This window comes from Paroedura picta, chromosome 6 (assembly GCF_049243985.1).
Source record: "Paroedura picta isolate Pp20150507F chromosome 6, Ppicta_v3.0, whole genome shotgun sequence".
Lineage (NCBI taxonomy): Eukaryota > Metazoa > Chordata > Lepidosauria > Squamata > Gekkonidae > Paroedura > Paroedura picta.
This window is the reverse complement of record NC_135374.1, coordinates 91,527,797-91,544,331: the sequence shown is the minus strand read 5'-3', so window position 1 is coordinate 91,544,331 and position 16,535 is coordinate 91,527,797. Positions and strand designations below refer to the sequence as shown.

Sequence of the window (16,535 nt, the reverse complement as noted above, 5' to 3'; positions counted from 1 at the left end):
AGACACTCATGGAAGTGGAACACCACAAGAAGAGAACGTACAATTTCTAGGCAAAATGCATCTCTGTTCTCTAGAGATTGCAAAGCAAATTTTGGGTTGTGGTTTTGGTTGTGAGGGTTGTCTCCAATATGCTGAAATTAAGCTATATATAAAAAGTCTTTGATAGTTTTTAACTGCATATTCGCTATACCGATCTAAACTAGAATGAATGAGACAACCCCCCCCCCCCTTTGGAGTCTTTATATCAGGAAACTGTGACAATCCTGTGTATTGCAGTTTTTTCCCTTCCAAAAGAGTTTTCACTAAGAGATTATAAGATCGTGACAAAACTGTTTTGGAAAGCAAAGCTTTGCTTTGTCTCTAAATCAACGAGCACCATGCAAAAAGCTTACCTCCACATACAGAATAGGGAATATTCCAATCTTATCTCCCAGCATTCCTTCTGCCCAGTTATCATCTACTCTCCTGATGACTGTCAATATTTCATCCTAAAACGACAAAGTTGACAATATGATATGCAAAACAGACTTTATCATTTCTTTGGGAAAAAGTGATTTCTTCATATGCCTCCCTTAAACTTCCTACCCCAGTGAAGTTCATATTCCAAGTAGCAACCACATCCTACAAATGAGGAAAACACCCATTTTCCAATTATGTTTCTTATTTATTTATTTGATTTCTATACCACCCTCCCCAGCAAACCAGCTCAGGGCAGTGTAAAGCATTTAAACATAACAGCATTAACTAAAAGCATACAATAAAGTGAGATTTAAGCAAAAATCACATTGTGCAAACAATATCAGCCTCAACCAGACGGATATTATACCATTCAATTTCTCTTAGAACTAGATTACAGTCCGGAGGTAAGTTTGATGGCGAAGCCCAGTAGATGTTATCTGATTCATTGGCCCCAACTGGAAAAGCTCAGTCTTACAATCAATATAGTTATCAATATAATATGAAGACAACACACAATACAGAGGTGTTAAGCCAGCTGCAAAACAGGAAAAGCAACAGACATTCCTATGGGTTTGTGCAAATAAGTACTTTTGACACATTTGCAGATTCTTTTAACTTGGTAGAAAATGCCCCCTAAATTATGAAACACTGGCAATGTGACTCAGTAGCTGCATAAGGAATAAATTGATTCTGGCATGCATGCAAAGAAAATAAAGAGGTTAATGAATTCCTCCAAATGTTCAACTCGCTGATCCTGGAACTGAATAATGGGCTAATAATTACAGCCAAAGTGACACAAAGGAAATTCATCTCTGTTTGAACAAATCATGTTTGAAATTCTATTTCCCTGCCACCACTTCTTCTTTGCTGATGGCTTCCCTGCTGGCTGGAAAAGGCAGGTGCTGGGTACTGGCCGTGTTTAGCCTGGGAAGGAAACAGGGCAGTGCTGCTGTTTTGTGGCCACCTCTCTGTTCTAGCAACACCTGGTGGAACGAGCTCCCTGAAGACATCAGGGCCATAACTGAACTCCCACAATCCTGCAGGGCCTGCAAAAGGGAGCTCTTCCATCAGCATTTAGTTGAGGCGGACCAGCTCAATAACCTCCACTGGTCCTCCAGGCACCCCTCCCCATGATCTGAACCCAATCCGACCTCCTATGGGATCATAGTTAGAAGTCATAGTTGTAATGTGAAATGTTGTAATGCTGTTACCTTCAGTTATGAATCCCACTTTTATGATTGCTGTTGTTAATTCCGATGTATTATACCTTTGTTTTATGTAAACCTCCCTGAGCCTTAATGAGAAGTCGGTATAGAAATATAAACAAACAAACAAACATCTGGCACATCTGCCCTCCAGTAGACTGTTCTCCTCTTGGACCTGTCAGAGCTTCTTTGGGGTCTGCTGAGCACCCGTAGTTTTGAGCTGGGAGGGAGCCTGCAGCCACTCAGCCAAGCAAATGCTGCTGTTGGACAATGGTCACCACCATCACTCCTTTTATTCTAGCCACTGCAGTAGTTGTAGCATTCCAAAACTCAGGTCTCCCCCCCCCCACAACCCTACCAATGCATCTCAGGGGTTGCTAAGCAACCCCTAAAACGATTGCTGAGATCTCACAACATGCTCTGCCAGATACTGCTTTTTCATTAACTTTGGGTTTGTACAAAAATGTCCCCCTCCTGTCCCTTATGAATGTTTTAATCCACAGCTTGAGGGCCAAATTCAGTATTAGATAACATATTGCTACAATCCATGGCTCAGTGATCAAAAACATGTAAGAATCTATTGGTTCCAAATGTTATCAAAAATATACTTTCTTGTTGATTTCTTTATTTTTTTCCCATTCTATCAGAAGGTGGCACTGTGATGATGAATACTATGATGCAGGAAGACGTATTTCAAGGAGCAAAAATGCTCAAAAGTCTTATGACTAAGCTGAACTTGCCCCATTTCCATACTCACTGCAGCTGAGGAATTTGCTTACACAGAGGGGGGTCAGTGAGATGACACTCATGAGTACTCAGGATGCACAATTAGCAGGAGAAAAGCACAGCTGTTGCCGGTGTTATAATGTGCCTCTGAGCATCATATTGAGGAATTCTATGTATTGTACCATATCCTGTTTTGACTGAGAGCAGATTTGGATGTCACATTATATGTGCAAACAGCAGATGTGAGAAACACTTGTCTCTCTGTTCCCCACACTGATAATGAAGAAACTACTGATACAGTTCTCACAGCTATGTGTAATTAAAAAATAAAACTGAGCATCCTGGCAACCCAAATTTGCCACTGTGAAATATTTCAGGTTAAAGCAGGGTTTTCACCAATCTCCTAGTAAATTCTGCACTTGCAAAAGTTGAACTCTATGGTCTCCTCTTTTGTATAAATCTATTCTACAGTCAGTCCTAGAGGAGATCAGCCCTGACTGTTCCTTAGAAGGCCAGATCCTGAAGATGAAACTCAAATACTTAGGCCACCTCAAGAGAAGAGCCTAATTAGGAGAATAGCCTAATGCTGTGAGCGATTGAGGGCAAAAGAAGAAGGGGATGACAGAGAATGAGGTGGCTGGATGGAGTCCCTGAAGCAGTCGGTGAGAACTTAAATGGACTTGGGGAATGGTAGAGGACAGGAAGGCCTGGAGGATCATTGTCCATGGGGTCCAATGGGTCATACACGACTTCGCACCCAACAACAATTCTACAGAGCCGACTATGATTTACAATGCATGATTTACAATGCAATCCTAAACAGACCCTTCTAAGCCTGTCGATTTCAGCAGACATGATGGTTAACTCTATTTTGGATTGCATTAGATACAAATGGGTAGCCGTGTTGGTCTGAAGTAGCACAATAAAATCAGAGTCCAGTTGCACCTTTAAGACCAACAAAGATTTATTCAGGGCGTGAGCTTTCGAGTACAAGCACTCTTCGCTTGCACTCGAAAGCTCACTCCCTGAATAAATCTTTGTTGGTTTTAAAGGTGCTACTGGACTCTGATTTTATTGGATTGCAATGCCATTCTTGTTTAGCCCATCAGATTAAGGAACAAGGAACCTTTGTAGGTATACTAGATGAGACAGGCCAGTGATGTGATATGGTAGGGTTCTTCTTACATTCTTCCAATGTGGTGGTTCTGAGGACTTTAGAAAAAAGGATTAATCAGATCCAGATTTATCAACATCTATTATGACAGGTACATAAAGCCTTAGCGGTCAGAGGAAATAGCTCATTCCATCTGAGAAGGGCGAGCTATATAAAAAAAATCTATTATTATTATTATTAATATTCTAGACCACTGAATATCAGCTGCTTCTGAGGGAAAACAATGGTGGTGGTGGGGGGGCTTTTCCTAATTTTTAAAACTAGTAGGCAGCTGGCTGACAGCTGTTGGAAACCGATTGCTGAACACATGACCTTCGATTTGATTCAGCTAATCTACATATCCAACCAAATGCCACTTCTGCAGTACCATCTATCGCAACACAGTCAATGGATTTCCATACAATGCAGCTAAACCTGAAAAGTGCTATTTCAAAAGTGCTATTCCATTGTTTTGCTGGGTTATTTTTATGTCTTTTCTTTTGTTTGCTGTAACCAAAACGGATGGGAATTAGTCATTGCCTGACAGCTTCTTCAATGGTGTTAAGGTGTGCAATTCCGTTTTATGACTACTGTCAGAAACTCCACTGAAGATCAATCATTTCGAGGAAGATTGATTCATTAAAAAAAATAAATAAAACGCCAAGTCCTTTCTTGGAAAAATTACATGATGTGAAACATCGCAGATGGAAGCTTTACTAACACAAAAAAGGCCATGCAATAAGAATCATTCATGACATTTTATGAAGGCAGCATCTTCAAAACGGGTAACAGAAAGATTTCAACAATGGCAGAATGGCATCACAGCACATACTGTTCAGCTGTCACTATCATCATTAGCTGCCATCTGGTAATAACAGAGTACCATTTAAAAAGGGAGGAAAGAAATAGAATAAATTGCTTAAGATTCAACCAGCATTCTGATTATGCATATTTATTGCCAATGGAAAAAAATCTATTTTTGTAATGCGGGTAATCATCTCGGCTCAGAGTCGCCTGGTTCTTATTCTGCTTTGTTTTTACAACAGACCTCATGAGTTAAGGGCTCATGTTAAATTTCATTCTCATTTGATTGTTAAAGGCTGCTCTGGATTGAGAGTGTGAACCCAGAAACACAGAGCAATAAAGTAAAAAATTAGTATTACAATGCCTTGCAGTAACATAGCCAAGCTGACTACTATACAGTTAGGGCGTTCAGCCATTCCCTCTGGAACCTAACAACTGAAAAACAAAACCCAACTCTAAAATAAAGTAGGGTTTTAACCTAAATTGGAGGAAGCACTAGTAACCCCTGAAGAGCCCAAGACAGGGAATACGTGATTCTTTCTGCATTTGCTGGCATTGGTCAAGAGGTTTGATAGGAGCAAGCTGGTTGTAAATGTCTCAGCTTGCTGGATTTTTGTAGCCTAGGAAGGTTGCTTTGGATTGCACAACTGTGCTGAGTACTACTTTGCATTTGTTCCTTCTCAGCTTGTAAATATTTAAATATATTCAGTTTCACAAAGACCCCCTAAAGACACCAGTACTCTCTGCTCTGCGAGAGAATATGTGGATGAGAGTATAACCATTATATCTAAAAGCAATGCAGATAATGAAAGCAGCACAACCGGGCCAGGCACAAAAAGAATCTTCTGCATATCTGTGGGACCCCCAAGGATGCAGAACATATTGGGGTTTCTATTCTTTCCCCAAAAGTGAGGGAAATGGGAGGAGGGGGAGAACCCTGGGTAGATAGAGGTAGCCTAAATATCAAATCCTTATAGGGCCATCCTAAACAGAGTTTACACCCTTCTAAGCCCATTGATTTCAGTGGGTCAGAGCGCTGTAACTCTGCTTAGGACTACACTGTTAGACAGTGTGTTGTTTTCAGTATCAGCATTGTGCATGTTAATATACTAAATCTGTGCAATGCAACCCCATGTGGGAACTGCCATTAAGGAATGAATTAAGGGCAGAAACAGAGTTTGCCTTCTCATCTGTCTTCCAACTCCAGCACCAAAAGACAGTCATCCTATAGCAGGAATGGTTAAGCTGTGGCTCTCCAGGGCTGAATCTGCACTAGCTTTGTTTAATCTGTTGTGGATCCTGCTAAATCCAGATCGATTTGAACTCGGGTCTTCCTCTACCCCCCCCCCCCCGAAACAGAAAAGTGTTCTGCACATGATTAGGGAAGCTCAGGAGGTGTGTGTGTGTGGGGGGGAGCCAAGCATAGCAGGAGCCTCTTTCTTTTCTTGAAGGCGGGGCGGGAGGGGGGGAGAAAGAGAATTGGAGACAGCAGAGGAGGGAGAAAAAACCCCCGAGAAGTTAGGGCTTCTGGAGCTTCGGCCAAGAGAAGTTAGGGCTTCCCCTTTAAAGCAAGCTTGCAGCCTGGGAACAAGGAAACCTTTGAACTGAAGCCTTGGCCAACCAGGGCTTCTCTACCAAAGAGGCTCAGCAGCAAGTTCGGAACCAGCAGAGGCTTGCAGCAAGTTATTTCAGGAAAAGCAGACAGCTGCATGCTTTCTCATGCTAATTTTTCAAATATTGAGGGTTATATCCACTCTAGAATATTGCAGGGAAAAGGTAGGGTCACTCTGAACCAATCATGCTTGTTGCAGAGGGAAAATTTAAAGCACCCAAAATCAAAGTAGAAATCGCATTCAGTGAAGATGGCAGGGACTGAATCGACCTGGGATTGGAATAAAAGCACCATGCAGATGTCCATGGATTACCATTGTCACTAGCCCCTGCCAGCATGCACAGGAACATCTGGAGTGCCACAGTTTGGCCACCCTTACCCTATAGGAAAATAGATTAAGCATCATGGCATTTTAAGCATCATGGGCCCCTAAGGAAACTTCCCTATGGGTGGGCACGGGAGGGCTATAGCGGCTTCTCCCTCACATACCCAAGACCTAGGACAGTTACCCTATACAGCCAAATTTCAGACTTTGAAGGGCCACCTTAATCTTATTCTTATGGAACCAATAACCATTAAAAAAAAAGCACAGCTCTGAAATTCAGTTCTTAAAAAAGGGAAAACTCATATGAAATAAATAAATACAGCAATTAAAATACTGGTTAGGAAGGAAGAAATCACTGAAGAAATGACAAAAGAAACAAAAAAATGTCTTTACCTGCTGGTAGAAAACAGCAACCAGAGGGGACAAACAAATCTTCCTAGGGAAAGAGTTACAGAATTTTGGTGCTGACCAAGAAGGCCCTCTCCTGGACTGCCACCTCCCTGATCTCACAAGCTGGAGGTACCTGAAGCAGGATCTCCAAAGATGACTGTAGTGGCTAGATAGGCTTACAAAGAAGAAGAGCTGGTTCTTATGTGCCACTTTTCTCTAACCAGAAGTCTCAAAGCAGCTTATAGACCAGTCCTTCAGGTATGTTGGCCCCAAACTTTAGAGGGCTTTGAAGGTCAATACCAACACCTTGAATTGCGCCTGGAAACAGATTAGGAGCCCTGCCTTGCGGCCCCAGATTTCTGGTCACTTTAGTTAAGGCTGAAGTGATATGGTCCCTATGACCCACTCCAGTCAGCATCCTGGGTTGCACCATTCTTTACCACTTGAATTATTGCAGCGCAACTACATTTTATGTCAAAATGACTGCACTGTGGGCACATATATGCTGCGCATGTACATGCACAACTGACGCTTAATAAAAAGAAACCTGAAAGAAGGCAGGTAGCATTTTGCATAACACTGACATCTGGAAAGATTTCTGTTTGGACTTGTTTCCCTAACAACTAGCATACTGACAAATCAATGATGCCAGAGTAGAATCCAAGTCCTCTCATTCAGTTACTGTCCTAACCCTGGAGAAATGGACATTGCACATGCTTAGAAGTATTTTGGTCTTTGATCAGGCATATTTCCAGTTGCGGGGAATCATAGCTAAAATTTTGTGCCACCAAACTATCTTTGCACTCTAGAATTTCCCAAACACAGCAGAGCTTTCTCCTTGGCCTGCTTGCAGAAGAAAAAGAACTGGTTTTTATATCCCACTTTTCACTGCCTGAAGGAGTCTCAGAGTGGCTTACAATCACCTTCTCTTCCTCTTCTCACAACAGACACCCAGAGGGGTAGCTGAGAATGAGAGTGCTCTGACAAGACTGCTCTGTGAGAACAGCTTCTATCAGGGCTGTGATGAGCCCAAGACCACCCAACTGGCTGCATGTGAAGGAGTGGGGAATCAAACCTAGCTCACCAAGATTAGATATAGCTGCTCTTGACCACTACACCAAGATGGCTCACCTGTCCTTAAAGCTACTTCAAGCTACACACTCCCTACTCACAACCTCTGTGTCCCTGCCAAATGAATGCAGTCGAAACAGTAGAACATGTTATTATACTGCCTATTCTACAAGGACATTCTTTCCACATATCTCACCTCTGTTCTATCCAAGGTCCCAAGAACTGATAAATTTTATACATACCTCTTCCTTGTAAAACTGATCTAATGAGACCATCTGTAATGTGGCCAAATTCTGTACTGAGGCTTTGGCCATAAGAAAGGAGATTTTCCAAACCTTTTAATAACTTTTTATGTGTAATTAATGACATCTGTAAGGCTGTGAATTTTAATTTTTGCATATTAATTTTAAATTCGTATGTAAACTGTTCTGGTAAACTGCTGTTGACTGAACTTTTGATTATAATAAATGATCATTAAAAATCCTTTGTAGGGTATTCATTAATGGAGCCCCTTCTAAATGTCATATAAGCAAATCAGATGGCCATTTAAAGAAAAGGCAGAGTAGCCTCATCCAGCGCTGATTAATGCTGGATTTGACACTTGTAACCCCCTACTGACTTCACTAGAATGTCATTAATGGGAATGAGATTGAAATCCAGCCCTGGGTCTCCAGAAGGCAAACAGGCTCTCCCCCTCTTTCTCAATCACGCTGAAATGGAAATTTTCTGTCTAAAATGTTTTCTCTGACAGACAAATCATATCTATGGCAGTAGACAGCTTAAGTCATTCATGAGGCACCGAGTGGAGTGACTTCAACTGTGTGTGGGACCCGAAACCCAGCTGAACAGGAAGCTTCATCAGAAAGGTGACAGCTACAATTAGCATAGAAAAACCTGATGAAATAAAGACAGAGTGAAGTCCCTAGATGAGAAATAGATTATCCGCTGTCAGAGAAAACAACAGACAAGAGACAAAGACCCAGTTACTAGGTGACAGGGTGTACAGAAGGAAGGAAGCCAAAGAATAAAAAATGCTGTGGAGAGGCAGATCACCGGTCCCTGAGGCAAAACAAAGCAGCCACTGGTAAAGGAGGGTAATATGATCAGAGATGGATGAGGAAAGAGACTTAGAACGCTTACTTGAGTGTGGGGAAAAAAGCCCTGTTGTGTTTGAAAATTATAGCATATATACTCAGGAGAGCATCACCTTTAATGCACTGCCAGCAGCAGCTATATGTCAGCAGTCATTTATGGAAAAAAAAGTTACTCCTAATAACTAAATTGCAGAGGAGATAAAGATTTTGCACGAATGACTGGGAGTTGCAGTCTCAAGATTCTGTTCAGCTTCTGTGGTTGCAACTCACAGAAATACCAAATGTTGTTATTCTTCTAATCACACTTATTAATGTTCATAGATCTCTGATGTACCCTATAAACAAATCACCCTATGTATAGGTCACTAGTTAACCATATTCTTGAAAATGTTTTCTTCCATTGTTTTCAAGAATCATGTCACCCACTGGGAAATTATATCCGAAAAAGCAGCTTCCTGAAGATATTTTTCCAGGCAAGGCATGTGCGTAAGATTACTCTAGCACCTGATGACAGAATTTGTTGTTCTCATTCAGCTACAACAACTGAGAACAAAGGAAAGTTAATCTTTCTGATGAATTTTGTATATCGAGAGTAGATTCTGAGGGCTCTTCAGAAGTCTGAAAAGTGCTGCTCTCCTTGGGGTGGTTAGGATGCAGGCAGAGGTAAATCTCTTGACTCCTGTGAAAAGCTGAGTTTGAAAATTATGACACCTGTTCAGGGCTGTCTAAAGGTTGAGGAAAAAGAGAATGTCATGGAGGAGGGAGTTCCTCAGCTCCACAGTATTTAAATGCCACTTTACAGAAAGCTTTAGTACTATTCTCTGTTGGTCAAACTGCAGTGTGGTAGAGTGGTTACAGAGTTCAAACAGGATTAGGGGGCGGTGGCATCAAGTGCCATCAAGTTGCAGCTGGCATATGGCACCCTTGGTTTAACCTACTTCAAAAGGTAAATAAATAAACTACCCTTCAGCACATGAGTTCAGCAGTACCCTGGCCTTATTTGGGCCTGCGGACACCTTTGGAATTCAGACATAGGGAAGTGGGCATAGTCACAAATTGCTTGCCACAAAAAGAGTAGAGCCAGCCGCACAGAGAAAGTTTGTGCACAGGAGAAGAGGGCTAATTTTTGATAATTTCCTAGGGAAAGATGAATGAGACCCTTACTGCATGGAGGATGCAAAGCTACGCTGCTACCTGGTTTTTGGTCTGGGGCTAGTCACTCTGAGTCATCCCACAACCGCATTTGGCCTGCTTCCACCTGTCCACCCTCGATTTTTGCAGCCAATGAACAGGAAGTGGAAATCATTGTGACTTGGCAACAACTGCCCAATCATTTTCCAGATCCATTTGAGCTCCCCCTCCAAGTCCAAAATAATTTTTTGACCAGGATTATGTTGTAATGCAAAACTGTTACAACACACAGAAGGGGGTATAAAAAATGGGCCATGTTATCGTGTCATTCTCCAACCCCCACACACATGCAGACTATCCCAGATCTCACTAAAACCAAGAAAACCAAACATGGGGAGGGGGGTGCTATTTCATTACTTTGGAATTGCATTGTAACTTGATTGGATGTATGTGTGTTTATAAAGAAGAAGGCTGCAATGGTAGATGAAGGAGGTGACACTCAGGGGAGAGGGTAGGAACAATGCCTTGGCTGAGGACAAGCCAGATTTTCCATGGACAAATGTCCCAGGCCCAACATATGTTCCATTGAAGCCCAGGGAATGTGGATTTATCTGCGTTCCCTTCCTGCGGCCAACCGAGGGCCTGAGTTGGGCCATGCCTAGGACTGCCCTGGACTAGCCCTGATGTCATCAGGAAGCGGGAATTAGCCCTGTGACTAGACAATTGCTGAGGCAAATTGAATTCCTTGTGCAGAAGTGCTCTGAGAGAGAACATAACTGCCACCCAAACAATGTTATTTTAAAATGCCCAGCCAATTAGATCTCCAGCGACCAATCACATGCCTTACTGTGCAGGAGCCACATCTGGTCCTATCCACTTTCCAGATGCATTTGGTGGGCCCTTGGAATGGCACTGGCAGATGCCATGGAGCCTGAACATAGGCAAATGAAGTTGCCTCCTGCCCAGCATCTGTTAGCAGTCTTAAAATTTGAAAACTGATATTGCTTTAAAAATCACATTGAATCCAAACTTTGGCTAATGGTGGCAAGAGAGTTGTCTTGTTTGCATCCTCCTCCATGGACTCATGTTGAAGGGGTGTTTTTTTTGTCTTGTTTCAAAATCTGGGGCTTAAATCACTTGTCTGCCATCCTTTACCGCAGCCCTGTGCCATGGAAGAGGGAATGAGGTGGTTTAAGCTTGGGGTTATTCGTGACAGCAAGTGGCATTCTTTTTGTCTTCTTTTTCTCTCTTGCTGGGCCTCTTCCGCAGGAAATGACTCGAGTATCACCCTTTGCAGCCGAGCTCTTCTGTTAACTTGATGATCACTAGAGCTTTCGGAAAGCTTGGAAAAAAACCCACAAGGAGTACTTCTGAATGCAGTGGCTTGTGCAGGGTATTCTAGAAGGGAGCTTGAAGCACATTACTGAGTACAGCAAGTAGTAGATACCAGCGTATCAGAACCTGCTTTATATATTGCTGAGGCAAACCTTGTTGCACCCAAGAGTACAATGGACACTAGCACATACACTGCACTATGATCTTCCTGGATTCTGCCCTTCACCCCACTCTACGCTCAATCAAGAGCTGGGTTTTATTCCTGATTGCTCCTCCCTATGCAGCCAGATGGGTTGTCAAGATTCACGTGGAGGCCTGTAAACCTTCAGGAAGGTGAAAGAGAGGAAGACAGGATGAGAGAGAGAGAGAGAGAAAGAAAGAGGAAGGAGGGGAGGATGGCATCAGTTCTCCTGGAGAAAACAGCTGCTTTGGAGGGACACTGTCCCTCTTTCCCCATCCCCATACAACAGTGTCTACACAGGTCTACCACTGTCCCCACCTTCACATCTTCCAAAGGCTAGCCAGGAAAGCCACAGGGTGGGTGGGTTACCAACTTCCTGACCCCCTCCACATTTCCCAAAGGCTGGGCCAGGAAGGCCGTGGGGGGCTGCTCTCTTCCCATTCCCTCCCCCACATCTCCCAAAGGCCAGGCCATGTAGGGAAGGCTGTGGTGGGGTAGGCTCCCTCCTTCCCACCCCCCACCCATCTCCCAAAGAGCAGGCCAGGCAGGGAAGGCCATCCATTCCCCCAAATTCCAAAGGCCAAATCAGGCAGAGAATGTTGGGAGGGAGGTGCCTCCTTCCCAACTCTGAAATCTCCCAAAGGACAGGCTGTACAGGTAAGGCTGTGTATTTGGGTGGGGGGGCTGCCTCCTTCCCATCTCACCTACATTTCTCATGGGTCAGGCTGAATCTCCCCAGTCCTTCTGAAGAGAAAAGTAAAGAGCTGTCCGATGGCCTCCTGCAGGGCAATGGGAAGGTGTTGGGAAGGGAAAGCCTTACCAGAAGCTCCGAGCTTCACCCAAGCCTCAGCTGGATGACAGCTTAGCCCCGCCAGATGTTCAATAGGCAGAGAGCTCTGACCAACAGGAAAGAATGGAGCTGCAGACAAACCAGGGCTTAGATTCCAAAGTTGTTCCCGGAGCTCCTCATTCCTCTGTCCAGCCTCCAGCTGCAGTTTCCTGTCTTGTCAGCCCAGCTGGCTCATCTGAGCCAATTAAGCAATGCCAGCTATGTGCTGGAAGAGAGCCCCAGTCTAAAAGGCACCACAGCATGTTAGCAAGACAGTTGCTGACTGCAGAAGACTGTGAGCTATCACAGAGTGAGGACTGAGAGGGTGCTGACAGCCTATATTAAATTCATGCTGTGAGGCCTGGGTTGTGGAACTGCTCCTTTTGCTGATGCCCTTGGACTGCCTGAACAAATCCTTGACTAACTGGACTAAGACATTCATTGCATTCTGTTTTTGAAATACTGATTCTCTCTGCCTTCCTGGCAGCTTATCTGGGTTTCCTTCCAGCAGAGAACTGAAATCTGAGACCAATATGGGGGGCAAAGAAAGCAGCTGGCTTCCCTCCCTTGCCTGGGGGAGATAGAGGGTAGGAAGAGGTTGAGATGGAACAACTTACCAGCAGCAGGGACTTTCACAAAGGCCAGCATCTCTCCCATCCAGCAAGCAGCAAGAAGAGGATAGATAAGCCAGAAACACCTGGGAGGGCAAATCAGGTTGGGAGTGTGTTGTCTGCATGCAATTTGAAATGATTAGCCTTCATGGGCAGAGTGCCCTTTCCCTATTAGGGGCACACCCCCAGGAGGGCCAATCAGCTCAAGAGTGAGTGGTCTGCATACTATTTGAACTGATTGGCCCTCACTGTCAGAGTGCTCTCTCCTATTGAAGGCACACCCCCAAGGCTAATCAGGTAGATAGTAAGTTGTCTGCATGCAATTTGAACTGATTGAGCCTCATTGGCAGTGTGTTCTCTCCCTCTTGGTGGCACACCCTTATTAGCAGACTGCAGTTTGAACTGATTGGCCCTCAATGGCAGAGTGCTCTCTCTCTATTGGCAGCACAGGAAGGGCAAATCAGGTAGGTAGTAAGTTGCCTGCATGTAGTTTGATGTTATTGGTCCTTGCTGGCAGAGTGCTATCTCCTTACTGGTGGCACATCCCCAGGATGGCCAATCAGGTAAGTAGTGTCTGCAAGCAATTTGAACTGATTGGATCTCACTGGCAGAATGCTCTATCCCTACTGGCGGCACACCCCCAGGGAGGTCCAATCAGTTAGGGAGTGAGCTGTCTGTATGCAACTTCATAATATTTAGTGGTAGTGATGATACAATAAATGTTGGTTGTCTTAGGAGGAAAAAAATCCTTTTGACTGTAAGCACTGAGTTCTATATATACCATAAATATGTTTGCATTCTCTGGGACCAAAGGGAGATCAATGACAAATGCCATGGACTTGAACGTACAGAGTGTCCCCAAAGCTGAAACGGTTGTTAAAAAGAACTGGGTGACACAGTTCAGCAGCCAGCTGCCATCGCATCACCTGGAGTGTCATTTTTGATAGGAAAATACAAATGATCAGGCTCTGTATGTCATGACTGCTATAGTTCTCTTGGTGCTCAATACATTGCCTACCCTTGCTCTTTGGTTTTGAAAATCATTGTGGACTAGTATGTACAGAGCAGGCACTGAACTGCAAGGAAGGAAGGAAGGAGAGAACTAGTGTCAGATTCAAATTGTAGCTTAGTTAAGGGATCCCTAGTCTTCCTTTGGCAACACACAGGGCCCTTACTGCAATTTCCTTTGGACAAGACAGAAATCACTGCAGCGTCAGGAGTTTCCTCCAAAAAATGGAAGAATATATGAGAGAGAGATTGTATATCCGTGATAGGATGTGCTTTCTTCTCCTTTTGGGAGAATGAGGGAGGGAAGGATGAATGTTGGGATTAGAATTGCCCTCTAGAGTATTTAACCAAGATTCCTAACTTCTTTTTCTCATTTGTTTTTCTCCATATTAATGTGATAACTGCTTGGATTTGAATACGGCTTCTTAGCTTCCATTCCTAACAATAATTTTTCTCTTCCCACGGAACCCAAAGCAAAGATGATTCTAGTTCATAATGAATCCTCCCCACCTGTATATGATTTTTAATTTTCAAGCAGTATCCTTTTTTTACCCCCACTTCAGTATAAGGTAAATTATTTCTTTCGCAGGTTGTTGGTTGCTAAATAGGATCACTAAATCCTTCTTAAATTTAAGAGCACTTGTCTAATAGCCTTTGGGGAGGATGGCTCACCCTGCTCTTTTTACCCTGCTCTTCCTTCATTATCTCCTCTGTCCTTCACATCTTCCAAAGGCTAGCCAGGATTATTGTCTCACAATAATCCTTTGAAATAAGTCTGGGTGGGAAAGCAGCTGGCCCAGACAGCTTCATGGTTTGGAACTTGGACACCCTAACTCAGGAGTCCCTAACCTTTTTTGAGCCTATTGACACCTCTGGAATTCAGGCACAACATGGTAGGCACAGCCACTAAATGGCAGAATGAACCACACAACGGTTGTTGCAACTTACCTTCCATTAGTGAGCATACTTGTGGTGTGGTAGCAGCTGCTGACACAGCAACATAAAAAAAAAATCTTCACAAGCAATCAACCTCCAATAGCCAATCAAAAACCTTCTTGGGCAAAAGCCCCACCTGGTTCCACCTACTTTTTAAAAATATTTGGTGAGCACCAGAACAAGGGCTAGCAGGTGCTATGGCTTCCATTGGCACTTATTGGGGGGCCCTCACCTAACTACTCTGCTCTGTCCCATCCTCCCCCCCCCCCACCACGGGTTGTCTCCTGTGCACCAGGGTCCAAAATGGGATGGAGTTATGTCTCTAAAGGGAATCTGCTGGCAAATCATGTTGTTCTGGTGCTGAAACAGCAGCATCTTCTGTAATTTGCCTCCAAAACTGTCTTCAAAGGAAGAAAATGGAAACCTGTTTTTAAGAACAACCACCAGAATTTGGGTAAGAAAACGTCATTATTTCAGGCTTGCAAAGACAACCGCTACAATTACTTGTCCTGAAATGATGTTTCAGTCTTGGTAGAAAATACCTATGATTCTAGAATTACCTTTGTTTAATGATACAGCTATGTGTCTGAGTGAGCTTCAGCCTGTTCTTTTAAATCTAAGAATGGTGGCTAAACTTATGTGGGCAGTATTGGAGGCATTGCACAGTACAATAAAATAAAATTTTGCCATATAGAGGAGCAGGGTATTTAAAAATTATATGTCCTGGTTGTCAAATATGCAGTTATATCACTGAGACACTAACATACATATATATTAATTGGGTCAGGAAATGGTATTTCACTTTACCTTCGTGAAGGTTAAACAGTCCTTGTCTTGATCTTTGTCCTTTATTTCAAAATCATAAAGTGCTTTGCCTTGAGGTGGGATGGGTGGAAGAGGCTTGATACACTGGATGTAGCTTGCTGGGAAAAAGCCATGATTTCCGTTCAGTTCGCCATGATACCAATTCTCATCTACTTTTCGTCGCAATACAATAATGTCTCCTTTGTTAAACTTAAGATCACCTGGCTCCTTCCCCTCATACGCGTAGAGAGCCTTTCCATATGGAAGCTGAGAGGAATTCTGAAACAAGAAAGGTAAGTATTATATAGTATTTTAATCATTTATTTATCCATATTTTATAGCCTGCCTCTCAGACAAATGGCTTATGGGCCTGCTAAGAAAAGGTTTTTAAAGCTATCAACAAAGTATGTAACATTCCACAAAATAAACAACAACTGACAGAAATTAAAACATCATCAATCAGCCATTGCATCATTTCAGAAAGCAGATCTGGAGCAGAAAAGAGGGACAGCAGAGATTGTGTGGGGTGATACAAAACTTCGAAAATAGTGTTCTGGTTGGAGAATTCAGCCTCATGAAAAATCCCAGCTTTCATTTAAAAATACATAAGCATTATAAGCACAAACATATTTTTCAAACATACGTATTTTATAAAGGCATGCTTGAAAGCATGAGGGTAATCCCTGAAGAAATCTCATGAAGTATAAGCTTTTATATGCCAGCATACCTCTTCAGCGTGAGGGATGGAAGAAAGAATGAGAGCATGGGGTTCTTACATCTGGATTTTGCCCCTAAAAGCCAATATGGTACCTGAAAAGGTACCAGGGGTGGGGGAGAGAGAAGATCGCTGCTCCCCTATGT

At 43.2% G+C, this 16,535-nt stretch overlaps 1 protein-coding gene across 2 annotated transcripts in view; it reads right to left on the bottom strand.

Annotated features, from left to right (window-relative positions):
* Positions 1–16,535, bottom strand: part of SH3RF3 (SH3 domain containing ring finger 3) — a 238,939-nt gene that overhangs the window by 67,135 nt on the left and 155,269 nt on the right. For both annotated transcript variants that reach the window (XM_077343628.1, XM_077343629.1), the window contains exons 2-3: positions 15,678–15,953; positions 393–488 (exon numbers count right to left, since the gene is read on the bottom strand). In XM_077343628.1, coding sequence (XP_077199743.1) covers positions 393–488; positions 15,678–15,953 — 372 coding nt within the window. The remainder of the gene's footprint in view (positions 1–392; positions 489–15,677; positions 15,954–16,535) is intronic.